At 38.2% G+C, this 22922-nt stretch overlaps 1 protein-coding gene across 1 annotated transcript in view; it reads left to right on the top strand.

The window, feature by feature from the left end:
* Positions 1-22922, top strand: part of CRACR2A (calcium release activated channel regulator 2A) — a 52703-nt gene that overhangs the window by 1180 nt on the left and 28601 nt on the right. Inside the window, exons 2-6 of the mRNA XM_050910563.1 lie at positions 3916-4027; positions 9250-9418; positions 11740-11886; positions 18465-18555; positions 21392-21487. Of these exons, the coding sequence (XP_050766520.1) occupies positions 3916-4027; positions 9250-9418; positions 11740-11886; positions 18465-18555; positions 21392-21487 (615 nt within the window). The remainder of the gene's footprint in view (positions 1-3915; positions 4028-9249; positions 9419-11739; positions 11887-18464; positions 18556-21391; positions 21488-22922) is intronic.

Genomic DNA, 22922 nt, shown 5'->3' with positions numbered 1-22922 from the left:
TTTTGTGATGACCTTTGCTAATTCTGCAAAGTTGAAAAAAGATAGGAGTGCAGATAGATGCTGTGCTGTAGGCTTTACCAATATACATTATCTGATTGAAGTAACTGAATGCAAACAAACAAATAGTGGTAATTTTGGTAAATCCAGACCCATATTGAATTTCATGGATTATAATTTTATTGTTTTTCCGAAAACTGAATGGCATATATTTTCACCTAGTGGAAGACCCGTATATGTATATGTATGTATGTGTATATAAAAGATTTAATATCTGGTTTTGCAAGGAACATAAAAATATTTGTTTCTGTTTGATTCTAGGTTTTATGCTTAGAATGCTCATATATTTATACTTCAGGTTCTAAAACAGATGTTGCAAAAGATGCAGGAGGAAAAGGGTTGCAAAGGGTTGCAAAGAACAGATAAAGTACATTTCTTCTATTTTACCATGAGTATTTGTTTACCATATTTGACAACTTCAGTATATATGTAAGTGTCTGGTTCATTTAAATACATAAATAAGGGTGCTCGGAACACTTGAGAAGATGTTTCTTTATATTACAAATACAGACCTTTTGAAGATACTGGATTATCTTTATTCCACTCAACACTTTAGTAAATCAAGACTAATTCAGCTGAAATCAATGCAGTTCGATTGACAAAAAACTGGGGTGAGACCCATCTCCTCCATTTGACTTTACAGTAATTCAGTGACAGTGAATAAAAATTATAAACGAAGGTCTTTTACATTAATTGCAGCAATTCAGAAACCCTGATTCTTTGAAGCCAGTGATAGCTTTCTCATTGTCCCATCTTCCTTGTAATTGAGTAGTGGATTAATAAAGATTTATTTGGACACCAGTGACAGTAATCTACAATGTTTTCTAATGGATTTGATACCCATTATTTTTTTAATATACAAAATAATGATGTTATATACTGAACAACTGTACATAAGACATATACTCTTACAGTTATTCATTATGCTTGATTAGAATGACTAGTTAACTAGAATCCCTGTATTGCAAACGTGAGTTTGAAATCAGTATAGTTGATTTTGATTGCACTTTTCGTGATGTTCACTCCCTATAGCAAAGACATAAATCAATAAAGTAAATCAGTGTTTTCCTTAAAAGGTACCAAGTGTTGATCACTTTTGCATCCTGCTGTTTGTTAGTTCAGTACTTCTTACCATTAATGAAGCATTGCTTCAAATACAAGATGCTAACTTTAAGCTTTTTAATCTTTAGTTATGTGATCTGAGGCATGATTTTGAACAGAGTGCTGAGTATCTAAAATCCAATTAACTTCAGTGGAACAGATCTTGCAAACAAAGTTTTCTGATGTGTCTATAGTATAGTAATTATAGATTTACTCCTCCCTGATTATATCATGCTGTTTATTTTGAGATTATGTTAATATTGGTTGTCTGGAATTTTTCATTCTGTTTCCAAATACCAAATGTGCTCAACTTTCAAACAAATGAGGTTTTCTGAAGTTGCAAGAAAGCAAATTCTACCTGAGGCTTGAAACCACAGCTTTGCACTTTGGGCCTTGAGGTTATCATGAATAATGAGAATTAGTGTTGCAAAATGTTTTGGTTTAATGCATATAGCAGAATTGGGTTCAGATCTTGCTCTTAGCTATTTGACCTCTGTCTTTTTATTTAGCAGAGTAAAAGCTTGGTATTTTCAGATAAGTAAGCATAGATGTCATGAAAGCACAGAGTATGTTGGGTGGCAATGCAGAGAATTTCTCTTTAAGCTCCAGTGGTATCTTGGGATATATTTTATTTCTTTTTTTTTTTTAATTTTAATTTTTAAGAGCCTCATATTGAAAGGTTCTGTGTATTTTTACAGTAAGCCCAAAATGAGCAAATAAACAAAAATACACCTATGAAACCAACAATAACATTTTGTTTTCCTATCAAAAAAAAAAACCCTTAAAATTTTTTTTGAAGAATAAAAACAAGAGGTTGGGAAAACATTGACTTAATCGTAGTAACAATGGTAAGTGTGGCCCCAGCTCATCAAAGTCCATAAATTATCTACAAGGAATTTAGTGGAGCAAAATGTTGGTACATTCTTCAAAATCTCCTATTTTCATATTTTTTTCAAGAAAATGCAATTAATTGTGGTGTTTTCTACTGCAAAATTAGTATAATTCAGTTCAGAATTTGAACCCTGCAATAGGGCACTCCAACTGTAGTTGGAGAAGCATATATTTGTCAGTCAGGTTTGCAGCAAGACCCACAAGCAGTTGTACTGGAATAGCAGGTGGGTCTGTGTTTATGACATGGTCAGAAGAGGACAGCCAGCTCTCAAGAAGCACTTCTTCAGCAGGTCCCAAAGAACTGGCAGTAGGAGTACAGTTTGTTTTATTAAGTGTAAAAAGAGTGATTTGTCTGAAGCACCTCCTCCCTCATCGGTGCCATGTAGGCTGTAAGAATTTTACAAGAGAAGCCAATTTTAAAAAGATTCCCCTTAGATCTAGGAGATTAAAATCTAAAGCTTTGGGAAGATGAGTGTGTTTAAGTGAGAAAGTGATAATAAGTAAGTCAGGTGTATTGCTGATGAAGTAACTTACTTAGACTGAATATACATCAAGTTTTCTTCGTTTTTTGGAAGCAGGCAGCAATGCACAATTAATCCTGCTCAGAAATCCCTTCGGGACTATTCCAGATAGTTCTTGGCTTCAGAAGCTCTGTTGCTTTCCCTTCTCAAGATCACCTTGGAATCCCTTTTACTGCTCTTCCGTTCAACTCATACAGGTTTATAATGTATGCCCTAAACCCTTCATTGCAGCCAGAGAAGTCCTGGTTAATGCACTCAGCCAATTCTTAGCTTGGCTGTATGGCTTGGTATATTGAATAGCGGTTTCTATTGTTCTTGGAGCGCAGGAGAAACTTTCTTTGGCCCTAAATCCCCACAGTGGAACAGATTAGCACTTTTGTTCTGTTGAACTTCATCAACCTATTAGCTTGCAATTTTATTATGTTGAATATACAATTGGAGTTTAGGGAAGGGATTAAAATATTAACTAATAAAGCAGAGGACTTCACCAGTGTATATTTATATTACTTCCCAAGCTGAGGAAAGGTTTTACTCTTCCTAGTGCTGTCTCCCAGTGGAAATCCTTGCTATTGTAGTTGTTTACCACTCCAGTTTCCTCCTGTTTCTGGGAATCTGTCTATACTGTTAAAAGAATTGCAGTAAAACCATTAGGGACAGATTTAAATAAAATGTTTTTTTTTCTTTTATGCCTGTCTTTAGATTCTCAGGAAAAAATCAGTGATTTCGTGGAGCTGGTTTCATGAAGTTTTGTCTTTTTTGGTGTAAGCATGCTGCATTTCAGAAGTAGACAGTCATGAACTACATTTAACTCGTTACAGGAGCAGCAACTTTGCTCCTTGGACCATGCAGCTTTCTTAGCTTTGTTTTATTTATTTATTTATTTACACATTTTAAAGCAGCTTTAATTAGGACAGTATACCCGCTATAATGTTCTTGTTTAGAGAGTCTCTTGCTTGACCTCATGCTGTGGAAGGAACTAGGCGTACAGTTCTGCTGGCAAGTTTGTCCAGCTGCATGATAATCAAGGCATTTCATCAAGATAATCAAGCCGTTTCACCAGGATGCTGAGATTCCACCTCAAGTTCTACCTCTTCCCTGTGTGATTGGAATCTGTGTCACAATGATATTGTTCTCACTGTTTCATCGTAAAGGATTCATAAAGGCAAATAATGAAGTCATAAAAGCAAATCTTCCTCAGTTGATGCTTTACTCTGTGATGTATTTGAATTTCCACTCTGGGAAACAAAAGGACCTATTCCTTCTGTATTATGGATGTTCTGTAGAATCTAGTTTTCCTCTCATCCTGTAGTACTGGGTAAAGTTGCTGCATGTTTTGTCATTCCAGAGACTGCATCCTGAGTTACCTCTTAGCCTGGAAGAGCTTGAAAAAGTTTTTGTTACATTGGATGCTGATGGCAACGGCTCACTTACCCCAAAGGAGTTCACCACAGGATTCAGTGAGTTTGGAAAGCATGTCTCCTGTGTGGAGCTTCATTCATATTCTGTACTCTCCACATCAATAAAGAAGCATTTTATCTTAAGAGTACACTTAACGATGCACACAGGGAGCCAGACTATTCCCTAGATATAGCAGATATATGTAGCAGATGAAGAAGTGGTCAAATTATGTCTATAAATAGACAAAGGGCTGCAGGGTCTTTCTCTCCTGTGTAAGATGGCAAGCCATGGCGCAATATGAGACATATGATGTAACCATCTGAATTACACTTGTTTTAAGCCGTGGAGTAGATCTATGAACAAATTTTGGAAAACTTCCCTTGGGGAAAAAAATCTTGTGTTTTATTTCATATCAGGTCATAAGACCTGAGAGATAATTAAGATTATCTCTAAGATTAATGTAAGACAATGTTGAAAATGTGTTAATACCACTGTCCTTACAGCTGTGGGAATGCTTTCTACAACAAATTAATTCTTCAAGTGATGTTGCTTTATTTCAAAACACAACAGGATGAGGCAATTATTATTATTCCATTATGGGAGCTGATAAGTTCTTTGTAACTGCCTGCTTTGTAACAGCACTCTTACTGTCATTTTCTCTGTGTTTGTGAAAGGGTGGTTTTCTCCCCAGCTGTGAGGTTCCAGATAAGATGACAATGTTAGTTAGTGAGACTGTGTTTGGTTGTTTACGCAGAATCAATTTTGTACTTAAATTTTAGCTCTGCTGACTATAAGCATCAGGTTTAAGCATTTTCTCTAGAAAACTGAATCTCTTCTATGTGTGAATTGTAGCCTTAAATCTCCATTTAAATGCTATGTATAGGCCCAGCAAATAGGACCTTCATTTTTGTTTGCAAATCATCAATCATTTGAAATTTTAATTCCCTCATGTCCCACCTCTCCCATTTTAGAGCTAGATCAAGTATCATAATAAAGAGTGTGCTTTAATCTGCAAATTGCCATTATTTAAAAATGAAATAATGTATTACTGCTTTACTTTTCATAAGTAAACTATACATATTTCTTAGTTAAATGAAGATTATTTTCATAAGTAGTCCCTGCAAAACCAAAATTTTGTGTTAAGGGAGGTTGTAAGTATCTGCCATCTCCAGCAGCTCCAGAGCCTGGGGCTTCCTCCTGCCCAGGTGCTGGAGCCCAGTCCAGAGACCCAGATGTATGTGGCTGCTGCTTTCCTGTTTGCAGGTTCAACTGGTAGTGAAGTTAAACGTGTATCCCAGAGACACCCACACGTGCACACACAGACACACAAAGGACGTGGACACAGCAGGCTACACAGACTGCCACAGACAAGGCACTGCCTTCAACAGCACCTATGTATAGGACTCACATAAAACATAAGGATAGACTGTGTAAAGCATGCTACATTTTAACCTGCTGCACAGGATTGACAGGTATTTTCTAGGGATCCAGGCTAGGTAGTCATACATTTGGCTAGGTGATGATGTTGGCGTTCCTAGTAGAAGCAGAAGCTGTACTAGGTAAAGGCTGCTTTAGAAAACTAGAGAATGGAGAAAGCATAGTAGTGTCTGGATAAAACTTGTACTGCACCAATTAGCATGGGAGAATCCCGTTCGTATTTCTAAATGGTGGCAAACCTGAAATTTACTGTAACATCTCTTTGCAATGTATTCTGTTGTCTCTGTTGTCAACATGCTCTGCTGGGTGCTATGAGAAAAAATGCAAGATAGAGTTGATAAAACCATAAAACCACACCAGCATTTCTGTTTCCTTGGGTCTATGGTAACTTCTGTACTAGAATTTAGAATATAACCAAAGATCCTCTGCAGAAAATCACAATACCTCTTTTGCCTAGATTCCTTGAAAATTCTGACTTGCAGATGTTCAAGTAAAATAGCTGGCACATTTAGAATTTGACGGAATGTATCTCATCTTCCGCAACTGAGTACAAGTGCACTGATAATTCATGTGGCAATTTCACTTCTGCATCCTCACTGTACAACTACTGTACTTCTTTCTTCCTTTCTTTTTACGGATGTAGCTAAAAAGACTGTAGCTGTTTGTTTTAGTATTCTTTGCAGGTCTCAGTATTTTTGGCTCTCTTGTCTATATATATACCCTTTTTATCTCCAAGTTGTAGCTTTCTTTTTTTGGTCATTGTATTCATTGTAGAATCTCAGCTTACCTCTTTTTTGAGGTCAATATTGATACAGTCAGATCTGAAGCCAGATCAGATACAGTCAGATCTTTTCTACATACGTGTCCCCTCCACACCCTCCCACTTTGAGATAAGAGTTCAGATAGTTTTGCACTTTTGATTCCAAGATAGTTTCAAGCTTCACCTGTTTGTTAATTTACTTGAACCCTTCAGACCACTTGACTTCAGTAATATCTGTTCTTGCTTAGCCTAATGTTTAATTTAAACTGAATCAACTCATTTATCAATCTATGGTTATTTCTTATAATCAATTCTTCTATAGTGTTCTCAACACTTATTAGAGCAAATACAAGGTAACATCATGTGTTGTTGGCACGTGAAAAATTGTTGAGAAAGTCTCATGACTTTCATGAAAGTCTCTCATGACTGTGATGTGGTGTCAATAGCCAGGAGTATCTGAATCACAGAATCACAGAATGGTTGAGGTTGGAAGGGACTTCTGGAGGTCGGAAGGGACTTCTGGAGGTCATCTGGTCCAACCCCCTTGCTCAAGCAGGGCCACCTCAAGCCAGTTGCCTAGGGCTATGTCCAGATGGCTTTTGAATATCTCCAAGGAGGGAGATTCCACAACCTCCAGGCGCAACCTGTGCCAGTGCTTGGTTACCTTCACAGTAGAAAAGTGTTTCCCGATATTCAGATGGAACCTCCTATGTTTCAGTTTGTGCCCATTGCCTCTTGTCCTGTCACTTGGCACCACTGAAAAGCTGTATCTAGCTTCTTATACCGCTTATAGCTTCTCTATAAGGATCTTGTTGGAGGCCTTACTGAAGTCCAGGTAGACAATATCCACTGCTCTCCCCTCATCTACCAGGCCAGTCACTTCATCATAGAAGTCTATCAAGTTGGTCAAGCATAATGTCCCCTTGGGGAAGGGAATGCTGACTACTCCTGATGATTTTCTCATCCTTAATGTGTCTAGAAATGGTTTCCAGTGTTAGGTGCTCCATCACCTTCCCAGAGATCATGGTTAGGCTGACTAGCCTGTGGTTCCGTGGGTCCTCTTTCTTGCCCTTCTTGAAGATCGGAGTGACATTTGCTTTCTTCCAGTCTTCTGGCACTTCTCCCAGTCACCATGATCGATCTAAGATTATCAAGAGTGGCCGCACAGTGACATCTGCCAGCTCCCTCAGCCCTTCTGGGTGCATCCCATCAGGGCCCACAGACTTGTATATGCCCAATTTACTTAAGTATTCCCTGACCTGATTGATCCTCTTCCACCAAGTGTACATCTTCCTTGCTCCAACCTTTCTCTCTGATCTCTGGGACTTGGGATTTCTGAAGATCTGTCTTGCTCGTAAAGACTGAGGCAAAGAAGGCATTCAGAATTTCTGCCTTTTCCACGTCCTGTGTATCAAAGTCCCTCATCTTGTTGAGGGACACATTTTCCCTAGTCTTCCTTTTGTCTCCTATGTACTTAGAGAAGCCCTTCCTTTTTTTTTTTTTTTTTTTTTATTTTTTTTTTTACATCCCTGTCCAGATGCAATTCCATTTGGTCTTTAGCTTTCCTACCTTCATCCCTGCATGCCCAGACAATGTTTCTGTATTCCTCCCAGGTTACCCATCCTTGCTTCCACCCTCTGTGTGCTTTCTTTTTGTGTTTGAGTTTGGCCAAGTGCTCTTTGTTCATCCATGCAGGCCTCCTGGCATTTTTGCCTGGCTTTCTTATTCATTGGGATGGAGCTCTCCTGAGTTTGGAGGAGGTGATCCTTGAATATTAACTAGCTTTCTTGGGCCCCTCTTCCCTCTGGGGCCTTATCCCAAGGAATTCTGCTGAGCAGATATTTGAAGAGGTGAAAGTCTGCTCTCCTGAAGTCCAGGGTTATGAGCTTGCTTTTCACCCTCCTTCCAGCCCTCCGGATCCTGAACTCCACCATATCATGGTCACTGCAGCCAAGGTTTTCTTTTGACTTTGACATCCCCAGCGAGACCCTCCTTGTTGGTGGGTTAGAGGTCCAGCAGAGCACCTCTCCTCATTGGCTCCTCTATCACTTGGAGGAGGAAGTTGTCATCAATGCACTCCAGGAACCTTCTGGTTTGCTTATGTCCTGCTGCATTGTCCCTCCGACAGATATCAGGGTGGTTGAAGTCCCCCATGAGGACCAGGGCCTGCAAACTATGTGAGGCTGTTCCTATCTGTCTGTAGAAGGCCTCATCCACTTGTTCTTCTTGGTCGGGTGGCCTATAGGAGACACCCACGATACTGTCGCCTTTGCCTGTCCTCCCTTTAATCCTGACCCGTAAGCTCTCCATCAGCTCCTCTTCTATCCCCACATGGAGCTCCATGCATTCCAGCTGCTTTCTCACATAAAGGGCAATTCCCCCTCCTCGTCTTCCCTTCCTGTCCTTCCTAAAGAGCCTGTATCCCTCCATTGCAACACTCCAGTCATGGGAGCCATCCCACCATGTCTCTGTGATCCAATCTTTCTGTTATTAATAGAAATATCTCAAATAGATCGAAGAAACTGCTGTAGGGGTCAAGTTTAGAGGAACTAAAATGCATGTGAGCCAAATGAAGTGAAATAAGTGTTAATAAAATGTAGCTTTCTATATGCAGTTTATACAGGAATTTGAGGTGTGCCTTTGGTCATGCACTAAAAAGAATGTTAAAATAGGAGCTACATGTTATCAGTACCAATGCTGTGGTTATTTTAGATTCCTAACTTCTATTTAAGCATATCAAGAAATAAGGCCACAACATTTATAAAGTGCTTGTTGCTGCAATTTATGTCTTTTGTTTATGGAGGTCTGAATTTTTTCAGTACGTTTGTGAATTTTGAGGTGAGTGATTTACTGAAGGTTAGACGTTAAACTGGGGACAAAGTCAGGCATAGAACTCAGGGATCCTCTTGCCATGCCTCATCCTTTTGTTGTTTCATTATACTCCCTTTTCTTGTAAACAAATGTAAATGTTTCCCTCACAAATTATATTTACTGTAAAATTTGATCTTTAGTATGTTGCTCTTCAATGACATTGCTTCTTATAGTAAGTTCTGAAAATGCTAACATGTAATTTCTAATTCTTAGGCCAGTTTCTTTTGGAGCAGATTGCTTTGAATAATGAGATGATGCAGCAATCAGAAGTTGAAACAGCCTGCCCACTTAACTGCAAAGAGACTGTGAGTGATGATGAGGATGAAGAATTCCAGTTCTCAAATCTGATGGATCGACTTGGAGCTAAAAAGGTTTTGGATGAGTGAGTCTTCACAGCAATAGTAATAGATTGTATGATCTTTATGATTCAGCTCTGGGTTTGATTTTAATGGAATCCAAGGTGAATGACGAGAACCAAGGCTGCTCAGTAACACAGCGATTCTTTAAAAATTAATTTTCTTGGTTGTCAGAGATGATAAAATGCCATTCAACCAAAATTTCCGAGAGCAAAGCTATTGTACTCCAGGCATATGAAACGTGTGGTTGTGCAATATGAAAGCTGTACCATTAACCCACTGATGTACCATGGGTTTTGAACATAGATAATTACTAGCATGTAATCCACAGATGCCACTGATTTTCAATCAAACAATGCATGATGACTGCTTTTTTTGGCAAGGGCTGTGTTTAAAGTGCACCAGTTAACCATAAGAAAGAATGTTTTCTCCCCTTTTTCTGCTTTTTCTCCCCTCCATGCATGTTGTGATTGCTCTGATAACACTACCTCTTCCAGGACCAGGATGACTCACTCTGAAACACAGAACGCAAAAATTGCTCTAAGAGCTTTTTGTGTGTTGGCCTGACATTCATTGGTCAATCACAATGAATGTTCTAGATCAAAAAAAGCATGGGGCAAAAATGGGAGAGAATCTGGACAGATAGTAGGGATGTTTAAGAAATGCATCAGTGATCCTTACCATGAAATAAAAGTGCTCATCAGTGCTTCTCTTCACCTGACTGCCTGTTACAAGAAAGAGTTGATTGTCAGTCATCCTGAAAGGCTTTCATTATGAAGAAATTTTAATCACCCACTTTTTCTATCCTTATCCTCATTTTGTCCTTATATATAATATAGCACTTATATATAATATATAAGCACTTATATTATATATATAATATAGCACTTATATATAATATAGCACTCTTTGCTGGCTAGGTTCAGGCTTGCAATGCACATGGAAGAGAATGAGTCGGGAAGAAACAAACAAAAGAAGTTGTTCAGGAGAATTTTGGCAAAGTATTAAAAAAACCATTATCATTCACAGTAGAACATCTTTTTCCCAGTATCTGCTGAACAGATTTGGAAACAAAACATTCTCTTGGTAAATCTTTAAATCAAAATTTTCAAGATGTCATGTTCTGATTTTTGTAGCAGTCCCACCATGGAATTAAAATGGGTTGAAAATTAAGGAAGACAGTACAAACGCGATTTGTTAACTTGTCTGAGTAACAGGAGACCGAGTCTCATTCATTTCTCATGAGGAAGTGTTTCTGATTAGCTTTCCCACTGCCCCCTCCCCACTAGATTTGTGGGAACTTCTTTACTTCTAATAGAAGTGATGGGATGGTACGGTGTATCTTATCTGTCTCCTTTCTTATCCATTCCTGTTTAGATGAAGTGTCTAGAAAGGTACCCACTAAACAAGCAGTTTCTGTGATTCTCTGCAGTCATGCATTGCCAAATTTTATGATGCATTTTTTTGAATAACTGGAATTTCCATCATTTCCCACCCACCTCATCCTTTTCAAATCTGGCACTGCTTAAGTAGCCCTTGTTTTTAATAAGCTTTGTGTTCTGACTGGTGATGCCCTGAAGCCTTCATCCACTACGATGCTGTTACGACCCGGACCGGACAGACCAGAGGGCCGTAGAGGTTCTGGGATCCCCCCGGGCTAAATTAAGGTGAAACGACACCAAACGATCACTTTGAACGCTTTATTCGAACAATCCAAACTGCGGAAGGCATAACGGTAGGCAGCGTGGGTTGCAGCAAAACGTTCACAAGAAGAGAGAAAAGAGAGGAATAAGGAAAAAAAGAAAGAGGGGAAAAGAAAAGAGATAGTCACCACCCTTGGATCCCGCGATGTCGGCGACGAGCGTGGCAATCCTCGGGTGATGGGCGCGCGCAGTGGCTCTTTGCAGTTGTGTCTTTTATAGTCTAAATCTCTGTCCACAGTCACGCCTCTTGAAGACAGTTCTCAACAGATATGGTAGTGTTCCAGAGGGTTCTTTATCTACTGAGTATGTGCGATTTATCGGGGTGGTGGTCTTAGGGACTTGCTAAGGAGCTACAAGCCGCCGCCTCAGATAAGCTTTGTGTGGCCTCTGGCCATCTGTGGTGGGTTATCGGGCTGGTTTTGCCAGAACACAGGACTGCATATCCTCCGGCACACCCCCTGTGTCCATGCCAGCCAACTTCTTGCTAATGGCCCTCTTTGTTATGCAGACCGCACCTTGGTTGCTACAATGTTTGAGACATTGACAGACATTAACTCTTCCAGTCCCTCACAGATGCTGTGAACATTTATTGCAGCCTGAGAAATGTTCTCTCTTAATGAATCCTTTATGATCTCTTCTTTCAGTGAGAGTGACGTGAAGCAACTTTGGTTGCAGCTGAGAAAAGACGAACCACATTTACTTTCCAATTTTGAAGAGTTCCTGGTCAGAATTTTTTCCCAGCTCCAAGAAGCAGATAATGAAAAGAACGAGTTGGAACGCGCTCTAAAAAAGTTAGTACTTCTCTTTGTTGGACTGTTTGTGTAGTTTTACAACTATCTTACCTACTATTTGAACCTTCGAAATAAACAAGGTATTTCAGTGAAGAACTGAGGACTATAATCACAAGAGTTCCCATAACGTAAAATTTTATTAGTCATGAAGAGTACCAGTAAAATTATTTATAATGCAGAACTAGCTGAAATTAGCTTTTCCAGTTAACAGATTTTGTTGACTGAAATTCTTTTGCAGATGTCTATTATTGCATTGCAGTTTTAAGACAATATTAAGCAATTCACTTCTAGTTAATCAGTTTGATTCCAGAGGACAGTCAGATTTATCAGTAAATCTGGTAAACTGTCTGTGTGCTTTACAAACATTGCGTACAGAAAAGCTGTAAATCTGGATTAACTGGCCAGAGAAATGAGAGGTTTAAGATGTTAAAGCAGCACAAAGCACTGATACCAGTGAAAATGTAAGTTAACAAATACATATATAAAACAAACATATGAAACGTAGTAAACAATACATATAGGTTTTATATATAAAAATGTATATAATGTGTATATATATAAACAAATATGTAAAATGCATATATAAAAACAAATATATAAGAACTACAAATTAATAGATCATCCTTTAATACGTAGCTATCTAGAGGGAAAAAATTGTGACGCTAAATCTAAATAGAATGCAAAATGATGCTTATAGTTGAAGTTCCCCTGTATTTTTATTATAAAGTGTCACTTCTGAATTTCAGATTCTTACAGATTGAGTAATAAAGGCAAATATATTGTTGAACATTTATTTCATTTGTTCAGCACTCTCCTGGCTATTCTGAGAATGTGACAAGGCTTCTGAAGAAAGAAAAAACCTAAAACCATATGGTCATTGAAGACAATTGTTTTATACTGATAGCAGCATTTTCATCTAAGTCTACAAGTGTTGTTTTAGCCTTCAGACAGCTAGTCAGTTGGAGACAGCATAGAGATAGTTGTGCTGTCTGTTTTAGACTAGAGATTATTAACAACCATGTGTGGTGAGGGATTTGTTTTGTGGTTTTGGGGTTATTTTGTCAGACTCTTGTCAGTGGTTTTTGGGAACTGAATGAATAAATTTGTTTAATAGCTGTGATCAGCACAGAGGTGCACAGAGAATACATTAACGTTACCTGACTTTTCTGGCTGACATGAAATCTCTACCTTAAAAATGCCTTGGGTTTTTATGCCTTTGTAGTAAAAATAGGTTTTAGCTAATTTCTTCTTTCTGTTGCTCCTGATAACACCTCTAATTTCAGCACATAGATCGTTGTTTTGTTTGTAATCAATAGCTGGAAAGAGCCAGAACTATCAGAGGAGTAATATTGTCTTTGGTAACAGTGGGGATGAATAACCTCTTTTATTTTAAACTATGTACGAATAACAGCAAAGCTCAAGATAAGACCATATAGAAGGGGAAAAATTATGGTTTTTTATACCCACGTACTTATTAGCACTAAGATGCATGTGTCCGCATAGACTGGCCAAGATTTACTGTGGGGTCACAGGAGATAAGGGATGCTGATTATTGAGGTCTTATCATGTCTCCTGGGTTCTTCTTGATTGTTGACAATAGTACGCTTTGGAAGTTGAGAATGAATGTGATCTTTCATCTTTCCTTTCTGACTCACATCTGTGAGTCATTAGGCAATAATGCAGTCTACTCTCAGCCTTTTGTCTCCTTTCCTGGATGTAGGCTGTGCTTTTGTCTTAAGTTGTTCCTTTTTTTTTCTAACCTGGATGCCCTGAGAAGCTTCATGTGCATGTGCTGGGGTCTTTATGCCCTGCCAGTCTATGCTGTCAACCCATGCCGTTCTTCTATACCTGTTTTTTGTCTTTTCTTCTGGAGCTTTCACACAGGCATATTTTCATTCATGAACCTGAATCCTGTGATCTAAGAGACCCAGGGGTTTCCTCCTGTCCTGGTTCAATAGATAGTATGCTGCTGCTGTTCCCATTTGTAGGTCCAGCCAGTAGTGAGGCTGAATGTATATTTTCGATAGACACACACAGGGGACTATGCAGACTAATACTGATTAGTATTAGTATATTTATAATATATTATATTATATATAATACTACTGGCACCCACCTAAACACAAGCAGCATTCACACAAACATGAAGGATGACAGCCTGATCCTGTTTCTCCCATCCAGTTTATCAGGAGTGAATTTTGTTAGTGAAAACATACACACATGCAGCCCTCCCCCTCCCCCTGCTAAGGCCTAGTCATCTCAACACTTGGACACTTAATCTATGCCAGTGTTAACATGTCTCTTACAAACCTGTTTTCGTAGAGCTCAGTAAACTTATAAATAAGTTCATAATACATATGTATAATATGCAGCATGATCCTGCATAGAGAAAATTTGTGGTACTTTGGGTGTTACTCAAAGGCATAGGGTTGATCTCCCTGTGAATTTTTATTTATATTTATTTAAATATATGTGTGTTTATATATGTATATGAGTGCATATATTTAAAGAAACCTTCTATATGCTAAGTAAGGTTTTTTTCCTTGGAAAAAATGTTGGTAACTTTTAAATAGTCTTGAAGAAGACATTTGCATATTGTACTGTCTACTGCTGACCCTCTTACTAGTATTTTTGTCCTCTGAACACGTAAATTATGGCACTGTGCACACTTAGTGTGTGACTATTTTTATTACTTAGTAACAGGCCATAATTTTTTCTAGTATTAAAGGTCTGCTTTAGTATTTCAGGTAAACTGACCCACTCTGATTTTGTCAGATATTAACCTCATCTCAGTTTTATATTTTATTTTAAGCAGTAAAGACAATTGTTGGAGAAGAAACTTAAAACCTACCACTGTGATCCCTTAGTTAAAGAGTTTCAACAAAGATTCCTAACAAGATATTAAATATATTCCTGATACACTCATAGAAGATGTCTATCAGTGCATCAGACATATTCTGTGCCAATATAACCATGGGCTTGTTTCTCCTTTTAGGTGATCTATAATTCTGGTTCAGTAGAACAACGGCCAAAATACTGCTGATGAGTTTTCACATAGTACTGAATACACTTTAACGAAAACAAAGCAAACGGCCACATTTTTATTTCAGAACTGGTATTCTTCTCCTCACTGGTGTTTATCATCATAAAGGAATTGATGATGAGCTGTTGCCTATATTTGTAGATTTTAAGGCAAGATGAAAATAAGAGGTTTAAACCCTCTCCTTTAAAAAATACTCATGTGCTTCTTTATTTCTTTTCGTTTAAACAAAAGTGAGAGACTTTTGCTATAGTAATGTATCAAAACAAATACTGTACATATATCTGGTCTGGTGCTGGAATCAGCAATAGCTAAGCTGCGCACCGAAAGTGTGGACTAGTAGCTCCATACATTCATCCATTTTGCTTTTGGCATCTACACAGTGGCTACAATTTTTGTTTGCCAGGGTAAGTTAGTTCTTGATTTTCTGATATTTGTATTTAATTTTAAGTGCTAATTTAAAATTATATGGCTTCTTAAATTTAGCAGTGGTGTTTTTAAATAATAGGGTCATGTATTGAGCGGGCGAAAAAGCAGTAGATGAACTTCATTGTAGATAAATGTAAGGAAGATAAAATAATTTAAGTCATGCTTATGTGATACTGAGCTTGGAATGGATAGTTACAACTCTGGAGAAAGCCCTTGGTGTCATTGCAGAGAGCTTCCTGAAATCATCAGTTCTGGGTGCAGTGGCAGCCAAAAATCCCAGTAAAATGCTATGCATGATCAGGAAGGGTACTGAGAACATGACAAAACATGCTTTTGCCACTACATAGAATCTTGGTGCATCCACGTCTTGAGTACTGAGTGAAGTTCTGGTCTCTGCAACACAAGAAGAATGTAGTGGAATGAAGAAAGGTACAGAGAATGGCAACTCAGTGGTTAAAGGAATGGAACAGCTATTCTGAGAGCTATTTTTAAAAGTCAGGATCTCTTGAGTGAGGAGGTGAAGGCTGGAGTGGGATATGATAGACCTTTACAAAACCATGAGACCACTGACTAGGTTGAATAAGGAACTGTTATTCTTCAACTCCCTAGCAGTAGAACCAAGGGGCATTTAATAAGACTAATAGGAAGTAAGATTAAAACAGATGAGAAAGAGACCTTTTTCTTCTAATAGCAGATAAAATCTTCAACTGCCATTAGCTCTGTTTGCTGCTGTGCTTTGCATTTGAAAGACAAACCTAGTAAAAAGGTCGACTGTGTTTCAGACAACAGAGTTCTAAAAAGAGGAGGTAAATATAAGGGTAAACGGGAAGGGAAGGATGAACTGACTTCTCATAGGGCTTAGCATGGGGCAGTGTCAGAGCCCACCTTTGGTGGAAGAAGAGGAGAATCAGCATCCTAGACGATTAGTGCACAAAGTGCACAAATCACTGTATTTTTTTTTAAGGGGAAAGAAGAACCATTACAACAAACTGCATGAACAGCAATTGTGAAACCCAAGCAATTCACATTGCAGCTACATGAACAGGCAGAAATTAAACCCTTGTGAGTGTGTTGATCCTGAACTCATCATTTGAACTTAGTGAACTCACGTTACATTCCATTTTGGTTAATGTGCTCAACAACAGCACCGTCTCCCTTTCGTCTCCATCTCTGTTTATTCCACAGCATTGCTGGAAAGAGAAAGATGATGTTATCAAATATTGCTGAAATTATACAATTATGCATTGAGCGAAACTGGATGGTATGATCCCGGGGAATAGAGATTTTAATCAAAACATTTTGCATTTTTCACATAACAATGATATGCCCTTATGGCTTTAATTATTTTCCCCTGACTGCATGTGGGGAATATTTGCCAGCTAATGTATTGGATTATTTTTTCTGCTGCTTGTTAGTTACGTTACTTATAATTGTGTTACACTTTTGATTATAAGAGGATATTATTTTATCTTTCTGTTTAATTTGATCAGAGTTAAGAATGGTAAGCCATGAATGAAAAGTTTGGGGAGCATTCAGCCTGCAGAAATGGCATGTGCTTATGTGCCAGACCAACTAAAAAGATTCCTACATCTAGAGGTACCTCCTGGATGTAGTCTTGATGGTGCTGCCATATCCTTTACTTCCAAACACATAAGAGGAAAGAAGTATCTAAATCAGCAGCTTAATAATACGGGACTAAAGTTATTCACACAGAAGCAAAGAAAATCTTTATGATTCCTATGGAAACACTGGCTGCTGTGCAACATGTTCTGCCTGTGCAAAGTTACAGGGTTTGTAACTTTGTACAAAGTACATAGTCAGTCTAGCCCTGATCAAAGTGACATTATACTGCATGAATACAGTATTTTAAAATATGATCTTAGTATTTCTGCCATACCTTTCTAAATAATTGTTAATTCTTTATGAATTTGTGTAATTTTATTCCATTGACAAGTACTAATTTCTTATGAAGCATTTTCTTAGTTTTAGATTTCTTAGAGGATCAGGCCTTTAATAAGTGAAAACATAGAATATGTAGAGCATTAGGTACAAAAAAAAATAGTAGATACCCAGATTACAAAATTAATGGCTTTTTTTTCTACTGTATTTTCCTTGTCTTGCTTTTACTGATGTGAATGCCCTAGGAGAGTATGTACTTTATTTGTAACATGCATTTTGCAGATCGCTCAAGGAACAGCTCTAGCAAGAGGAACGTGGGGGAATATACAGTAGTGTCATATAAAGGCCCTATTAATCTCTATTAAAAATCTTTCTAGGATGTCCCCTGAGTTTGATGCAAAGTGATTTTTGCTTTTCAGTTTCTGGATTAATGAAAATAGAATGGAATGGAATAGAATAGAATAGTAGCAGAACAAAGCAGCTGTCTTGTTCCCTTTCAACAGTTAAATTCTTTCTGCCTGAACTAAAGCATCTGCTCAATGTAATCCTTCATGTATCAAACTGCAGTGATATTAATTGCATATTCTATTGGAAAAAGTGAGCTTTGTAAGCCCTTCTTTTTTCCTACAGTCAGATACACTTGTGCACAGCATATTTATTTCTGTTCCTCAGCTGGGCTTTCCAAATTTGTTTCAGCAAAGCTGTTAGAGAGGCAGTAAGGCAGCTTTCAAGAAGGACTTTCAAGAAGTCCATTCTAGCTAAAACATCTTAGACATGATAGAAGTATCTCATTCAATGCTCTTGAATGGTGAACAATGCAGTTCCAGAGTAAAAAAATGAAGTTGCAGTGAAAATACTTTTAACTGGCAAACTTAGTTTGGAATTCTTGGTATTGTCACTAGGAAGCTCTGTTCCTTAAACCTAAGATTTAGTAGTCATTAAAACTGCATAATGAACAGCTGCTTTATAGGGAAACATCAGATGTGTAGCTTTATTAGCCTTTGAGCTGTTGAAGCTTTCCTTCCATGAGGAAAAAAAAAAAAAAATTAATCTGTGACCTTTCCTGCACAAAAATTCCTATTTTCTTAACCCAAGAACATTCTCTGGAGTCTTGTGTTAAGGCAGAAATGTGGGGCTTAGCTCGTAATGTGAGCCATGACTTGAAGTAATGCTACAAAGACCCACTCAGTATGCTTTTATCTCTTCTTAGGAAGATTGCTGCTTATGACGAAGAAATTCAGCATCTCTATGAGGAAATGGAACAGCAAATCAAAAAGGAGAAAGAGCAGTTTCTCTTGAAAGTGAGTGTCTCTTTGTTATTGTGGGCATGGATTCTGCTCCCACTTCCAGTGGTTTTATATTCATTCTGGGTGTGAAATGAAAGCCCACAAAATGTGTTTCACAACAGAATAAGAAAAAACATCATTTACCTCACTGCTACTTTTGTACTGATCCAGGCTCTGCAGCGTCAAACTAAGTGACTTGTTGGATGAGAAGATCATCAATGTCCTGTGCTCAGTGGTTGGCATACAGTAGCAGCTGGCATTCTTTTGAAAGTCAACTGAACTATAGCCTCATTGTATTATCGATGTTGCTATAGGTATAACTTCTGGTCACAATTAGGAAAAATGCTCTTTAAGGTTGTTCAGAGCAGCACTAATCCTGTTGAATTCTGCAGTCTCTGCTTTTGGCGAGGGGATAAGTTCTCACTGAAAAGCAACAAGAGATAAATCAAGTGATGGTAATTTCTGAAACCGCCACAGCTATTTGCAAAATAAACATAGGTCAGATTCTTTTGTCACTGGTATGGTGCTTCCGGAACACCTGACAATGAATTCCCTTTTCTTACGAAGCCTCCATTAAATCTCCTTTACTGCTTTCATAGTGTGTTCCTTGGATTTTTCTGTCCTGTTTTTAATCCTAAAACAAGGAAACTAACAAGAACTTCCAGTATGCTCCAGGAAAGAGTCATCTTAGAATCATTTAGGTGGGAAGCCACCTATGCTGCTCCTAACTTTCAAACTAGATCAGGTTGCTCAGGGACTTGTCCAATTGAGTTTTGAGTATACAAATGATGGAGGTTCCACAGCTGCTCTGGGTGGCCTGGGACAACCAATCATGAGCTACTGGCTCATGCCTTTTTGTTGTCTTGAAAGCAGTCATATAAATGAAACAAATATATGGTTTCAAACAACACATGGTACACAAAGTGTTGCCAAAACTAGTGGATATCCATCAATTATTGCCTCCATTCTCAATCAAATATGATATGTAAAAAATCCTTTTGTGATCCAAATATATAAAGTATTTTTTGTTTCTTGACATAAAGTGTGTTAGAGCAAGAAGGGCCTTAATCAGCTGTCTAAGGAATCAGTCTTTTCACTTGCCTCACAGGGTAGTGAACCTGACTCATAAATTTCAAGTTTTTTCCATCCCAAGCTGAGAGCAGTTTTTAGTAGTGGATGAGATGAACCCTTTATATAAAGTTTGTATATCAGCTGAAGGATAAAAAGTACTTGCAACTTTGCCTGACAGCAGTTGTTGTGGAAGAAATGGTTTATATGCTCTTAATAGCGCACAACTGAAGTTCTATTGAAAATCCTAAAACAACAAAGACTTTTCCATTAGCAATGATTGTTGGATCTCCTAATTAGTTGTATATTTGAGGTAAAGCCATTTCTTTCAAGCTTTTTCATTAAAGCTTCCCACTGAAGCTATTTACAGTTTAGTCAGCATTCACACTAATAGTTGTCAGACACTCAAGAAGTATTGTTTCTTGGCATGACTAATTTGGGATTTGGGGAGATCTGACTGTCAAATTCTTTCTCTAATGCAAAGTCTTACAAAGACTTTACAGCTTGGAGAGATGCATTGATGCCATATAAAAGGGGAATTATTATGGCTTGAATGAAGAGCAGCTCTTGAAGAATACATTTAAAGAAACTGGTAAGATGCAAATAAGTAAAATTGTAGCTATTTGCGATACTTTGCTGACTGAAGGTTGTACAAAAGGGGCAGTGAGTCTGTCTTTGTGACTTGGATATATAGTCTTCCACATAAGAAGCCAGTTAATGTGCATTTGATTACCCCATTACGTGTATCACTGAAGGGGAAAAACATGTAGGAACCACTGCTGTCTTGAGGGAATTTTTATTTTTGCTTAGAGGCATTTTCCTGGGGACCTTAGAGGGTAGAAGCCTGTTGTGGAAGAATAGGACAGGTTCTCAGCTGATATGAACTGCTGGAACCCGATTTTACTCAGGGGAGGTCTGACAATTTGTCTCAGCTGAGGAGTGTCTGAAGGAGTAATCCCAAATAGGACTGGGAGTTCCCAGTGATTGTAGGGCGCTTAGATAGCGGACAGGTTGATATAGTTGCTAAGTGAATGGCAGAGCCTGAAGCCCAGATCACTTGCTTATACCAGTGGAACATCTGTGACAAATTGTTGTTAGTGATGGATTTTAAAGATAGCAGGTATTGTTTCTTTTACTTCAGCCTGAGTTGCTGTGCTGTATGTCAGGAGCCTGTATCTCCCATGTCAATCCTGATATTTTGTATATTACAGTATGACTCCATAATAATTTAAATTTGTCCAGGTTGTTTCCATCAGCGTATTCTCATCCCTTCTCTGTGTCAGCAGTTGTCTGCTTCAGGAAACCAAATGTGCAGAAAGCTATTCACTTTTTTCCTGTTTTTTTTCTGCTTGCTTAGCTCTCTGAAACAGCTCACTGCTGCAACCGATGAGCATGAATGCTAGTGTATAAGAGGATGAGGGTATGTGTAGCTGGAAATGGGAGGATGTATTCTAGCTTCATTGATTTAGGTTGGCTAAGCTCCTAAGGCTCGTGCCTCAGATAGAAGACTTCTGCCTCCACTTTGTAGACTTAATGCCTGCTCACGTGCAATCAGCACATCCTGTAGCAACAGCAGTCATTGAAGTTGCTGGACTACACCAGTTTACAGAAGCTCAGAGTCTAGATTTATGAGTGATACTATGCCTAAATTGGGTTCTATCAGTAGCTTGTTATGTTCACTGTGAAAAGCTTGCCTGTTATTTTCATGCCTGGTTCCTTATGTCTCCTCCTGCTGATGCAATTGTGCTGTTCTGTTAATCCATCTCCTCTTTGAATTTTGCAGGACACAGAGAGATTTCAGTCCTACGGTCAAGAGCTGGAGGGCAAGCTCCTGTCAAAAGAACAAGAACTGGAACAATTGGTTCAAAAACAGAAAAGGGTATTAACTGATATCCTTCAGAGTTAAAAAATAGATAATTTTTATTTGTCCATATGATTTTCTTTAGGTACTATTTTAGGTCCCAAGAATGCAAGTTGGTGTGACTGCCAAACTGTGACCCTCTGTTGCTTTTGTGTCATGAGTGTAGATACCTGAATGCATTTAAAAGTGGAGTTATGACTGCTAGACTTCTACGCATGTGCTTAGGAAGAATGTTACCTTCTATTTCTAAAGCATTTTTCCTTTTATATGATAAAATGAAAAAAAATGCTCAAGGTATTCTCTGCAGGTACTAGGTTAATTTTGTGAAAATGTAGCAGAATTGCACTGCCTTCAGTGTGCTAGGGACTGGCTTAACACCCAGACAGCTCAAGAGCAGAGAACAATGATTTGGGTCTTACAGCGTACACCTTTGCTCAAAGCTTGTACCAACTACTCATTTACTTGTTTTAGATGATTCAGCACTATGAACTTGAAATGCTCCCTCCTGAACAACTTGCTCCTGATACATCTGTCTGTGATAACAATTTCATAGCACTGCATGGTTCTCTTGCATGGTAACAGCTTGTCAAGTTCCCATATTAAAGCCTGATGTGTTTTACTTCTTAAAATGCACGGCCTGCTTGGGGAAGCAGAGTATTTCTGCATGTGTGAACTTGCTGTAAAGTGTCTCCAAGGTTGGTGTGTGAAAGAGTAGCGATAGGGAAAGGGGGTAGCACTGGAATTTAAAGGGCTGAAATGGAATGTTGTGAAACCAACTCCTTGTGTAGAACAGGAATATAAAATACATGTAAAATTTATTTTCCTGGCAGCAGTGCTTGGGAGTGCCAGTCCTGGGAAGTAGGAGAGAAGTAAGAGGGGAAGGGAGTAAGAGGAAAAAGAAGTTTGAGGGCAGTTTCCTAGTTGTGTGTAGTTTTTAGATCCTCTTCTGAGGAATGAATCCAGGTGCTGCTGAAGATGATGGAAATTGTAGGATTGTACTTGAGTAAGACGGGAGGCAAACCTCTAGCTTACTATAATAATGCAAGTTTAGCTGATGAGGATATAGGACTGGGACTGAACTAAAAGGCCATTACATAATTGAAATCAACTGCCTGATGTTAATTACCTTTGTTCAGTACCACTGTGAATCAGAATAGATGTAGTTTTATGCAGGTTGTTTACCGCATTGCAGCACTATAGTGAAATAATCTATACTTCAGAGATATCTGTGGGGGCACACAAATCAGGCATTTTTAGTCTGAAAATAACTGCAAAAAATACAAGAAATTATTTATCATAATTTTGTAATGATTATATTTAATATTCTCCTTTTTTGGTTAGGTTTTTTTTTTTTTTTACTTTAAAGCTATGTTTAAAAGTTAGTTATCAACCAGTAGTTCTGTAAAACCCTTTTCCTTTTCCTGAGGTTCTCTAAAATATATGTGTTCTAAAT

The sequence above is a fragment of the Gymnogyps californianus genome, chromosome 1 (assembly GCF_018139145.2).
Source record: "Gymnogyps californianus isolate 813 chromosome 1, ASM1813914v2, whole genome shotgun sequence".
Lineage (NCBI taxonomy): Eukaryota > Metazoa > Chordata > Aves > Accipitriformes > Cathartidae > Gymnogyps > Gymnogyps californianus.
This window is presented reverse-complemented; position numbering and strand designations above follow the sequence as displayed.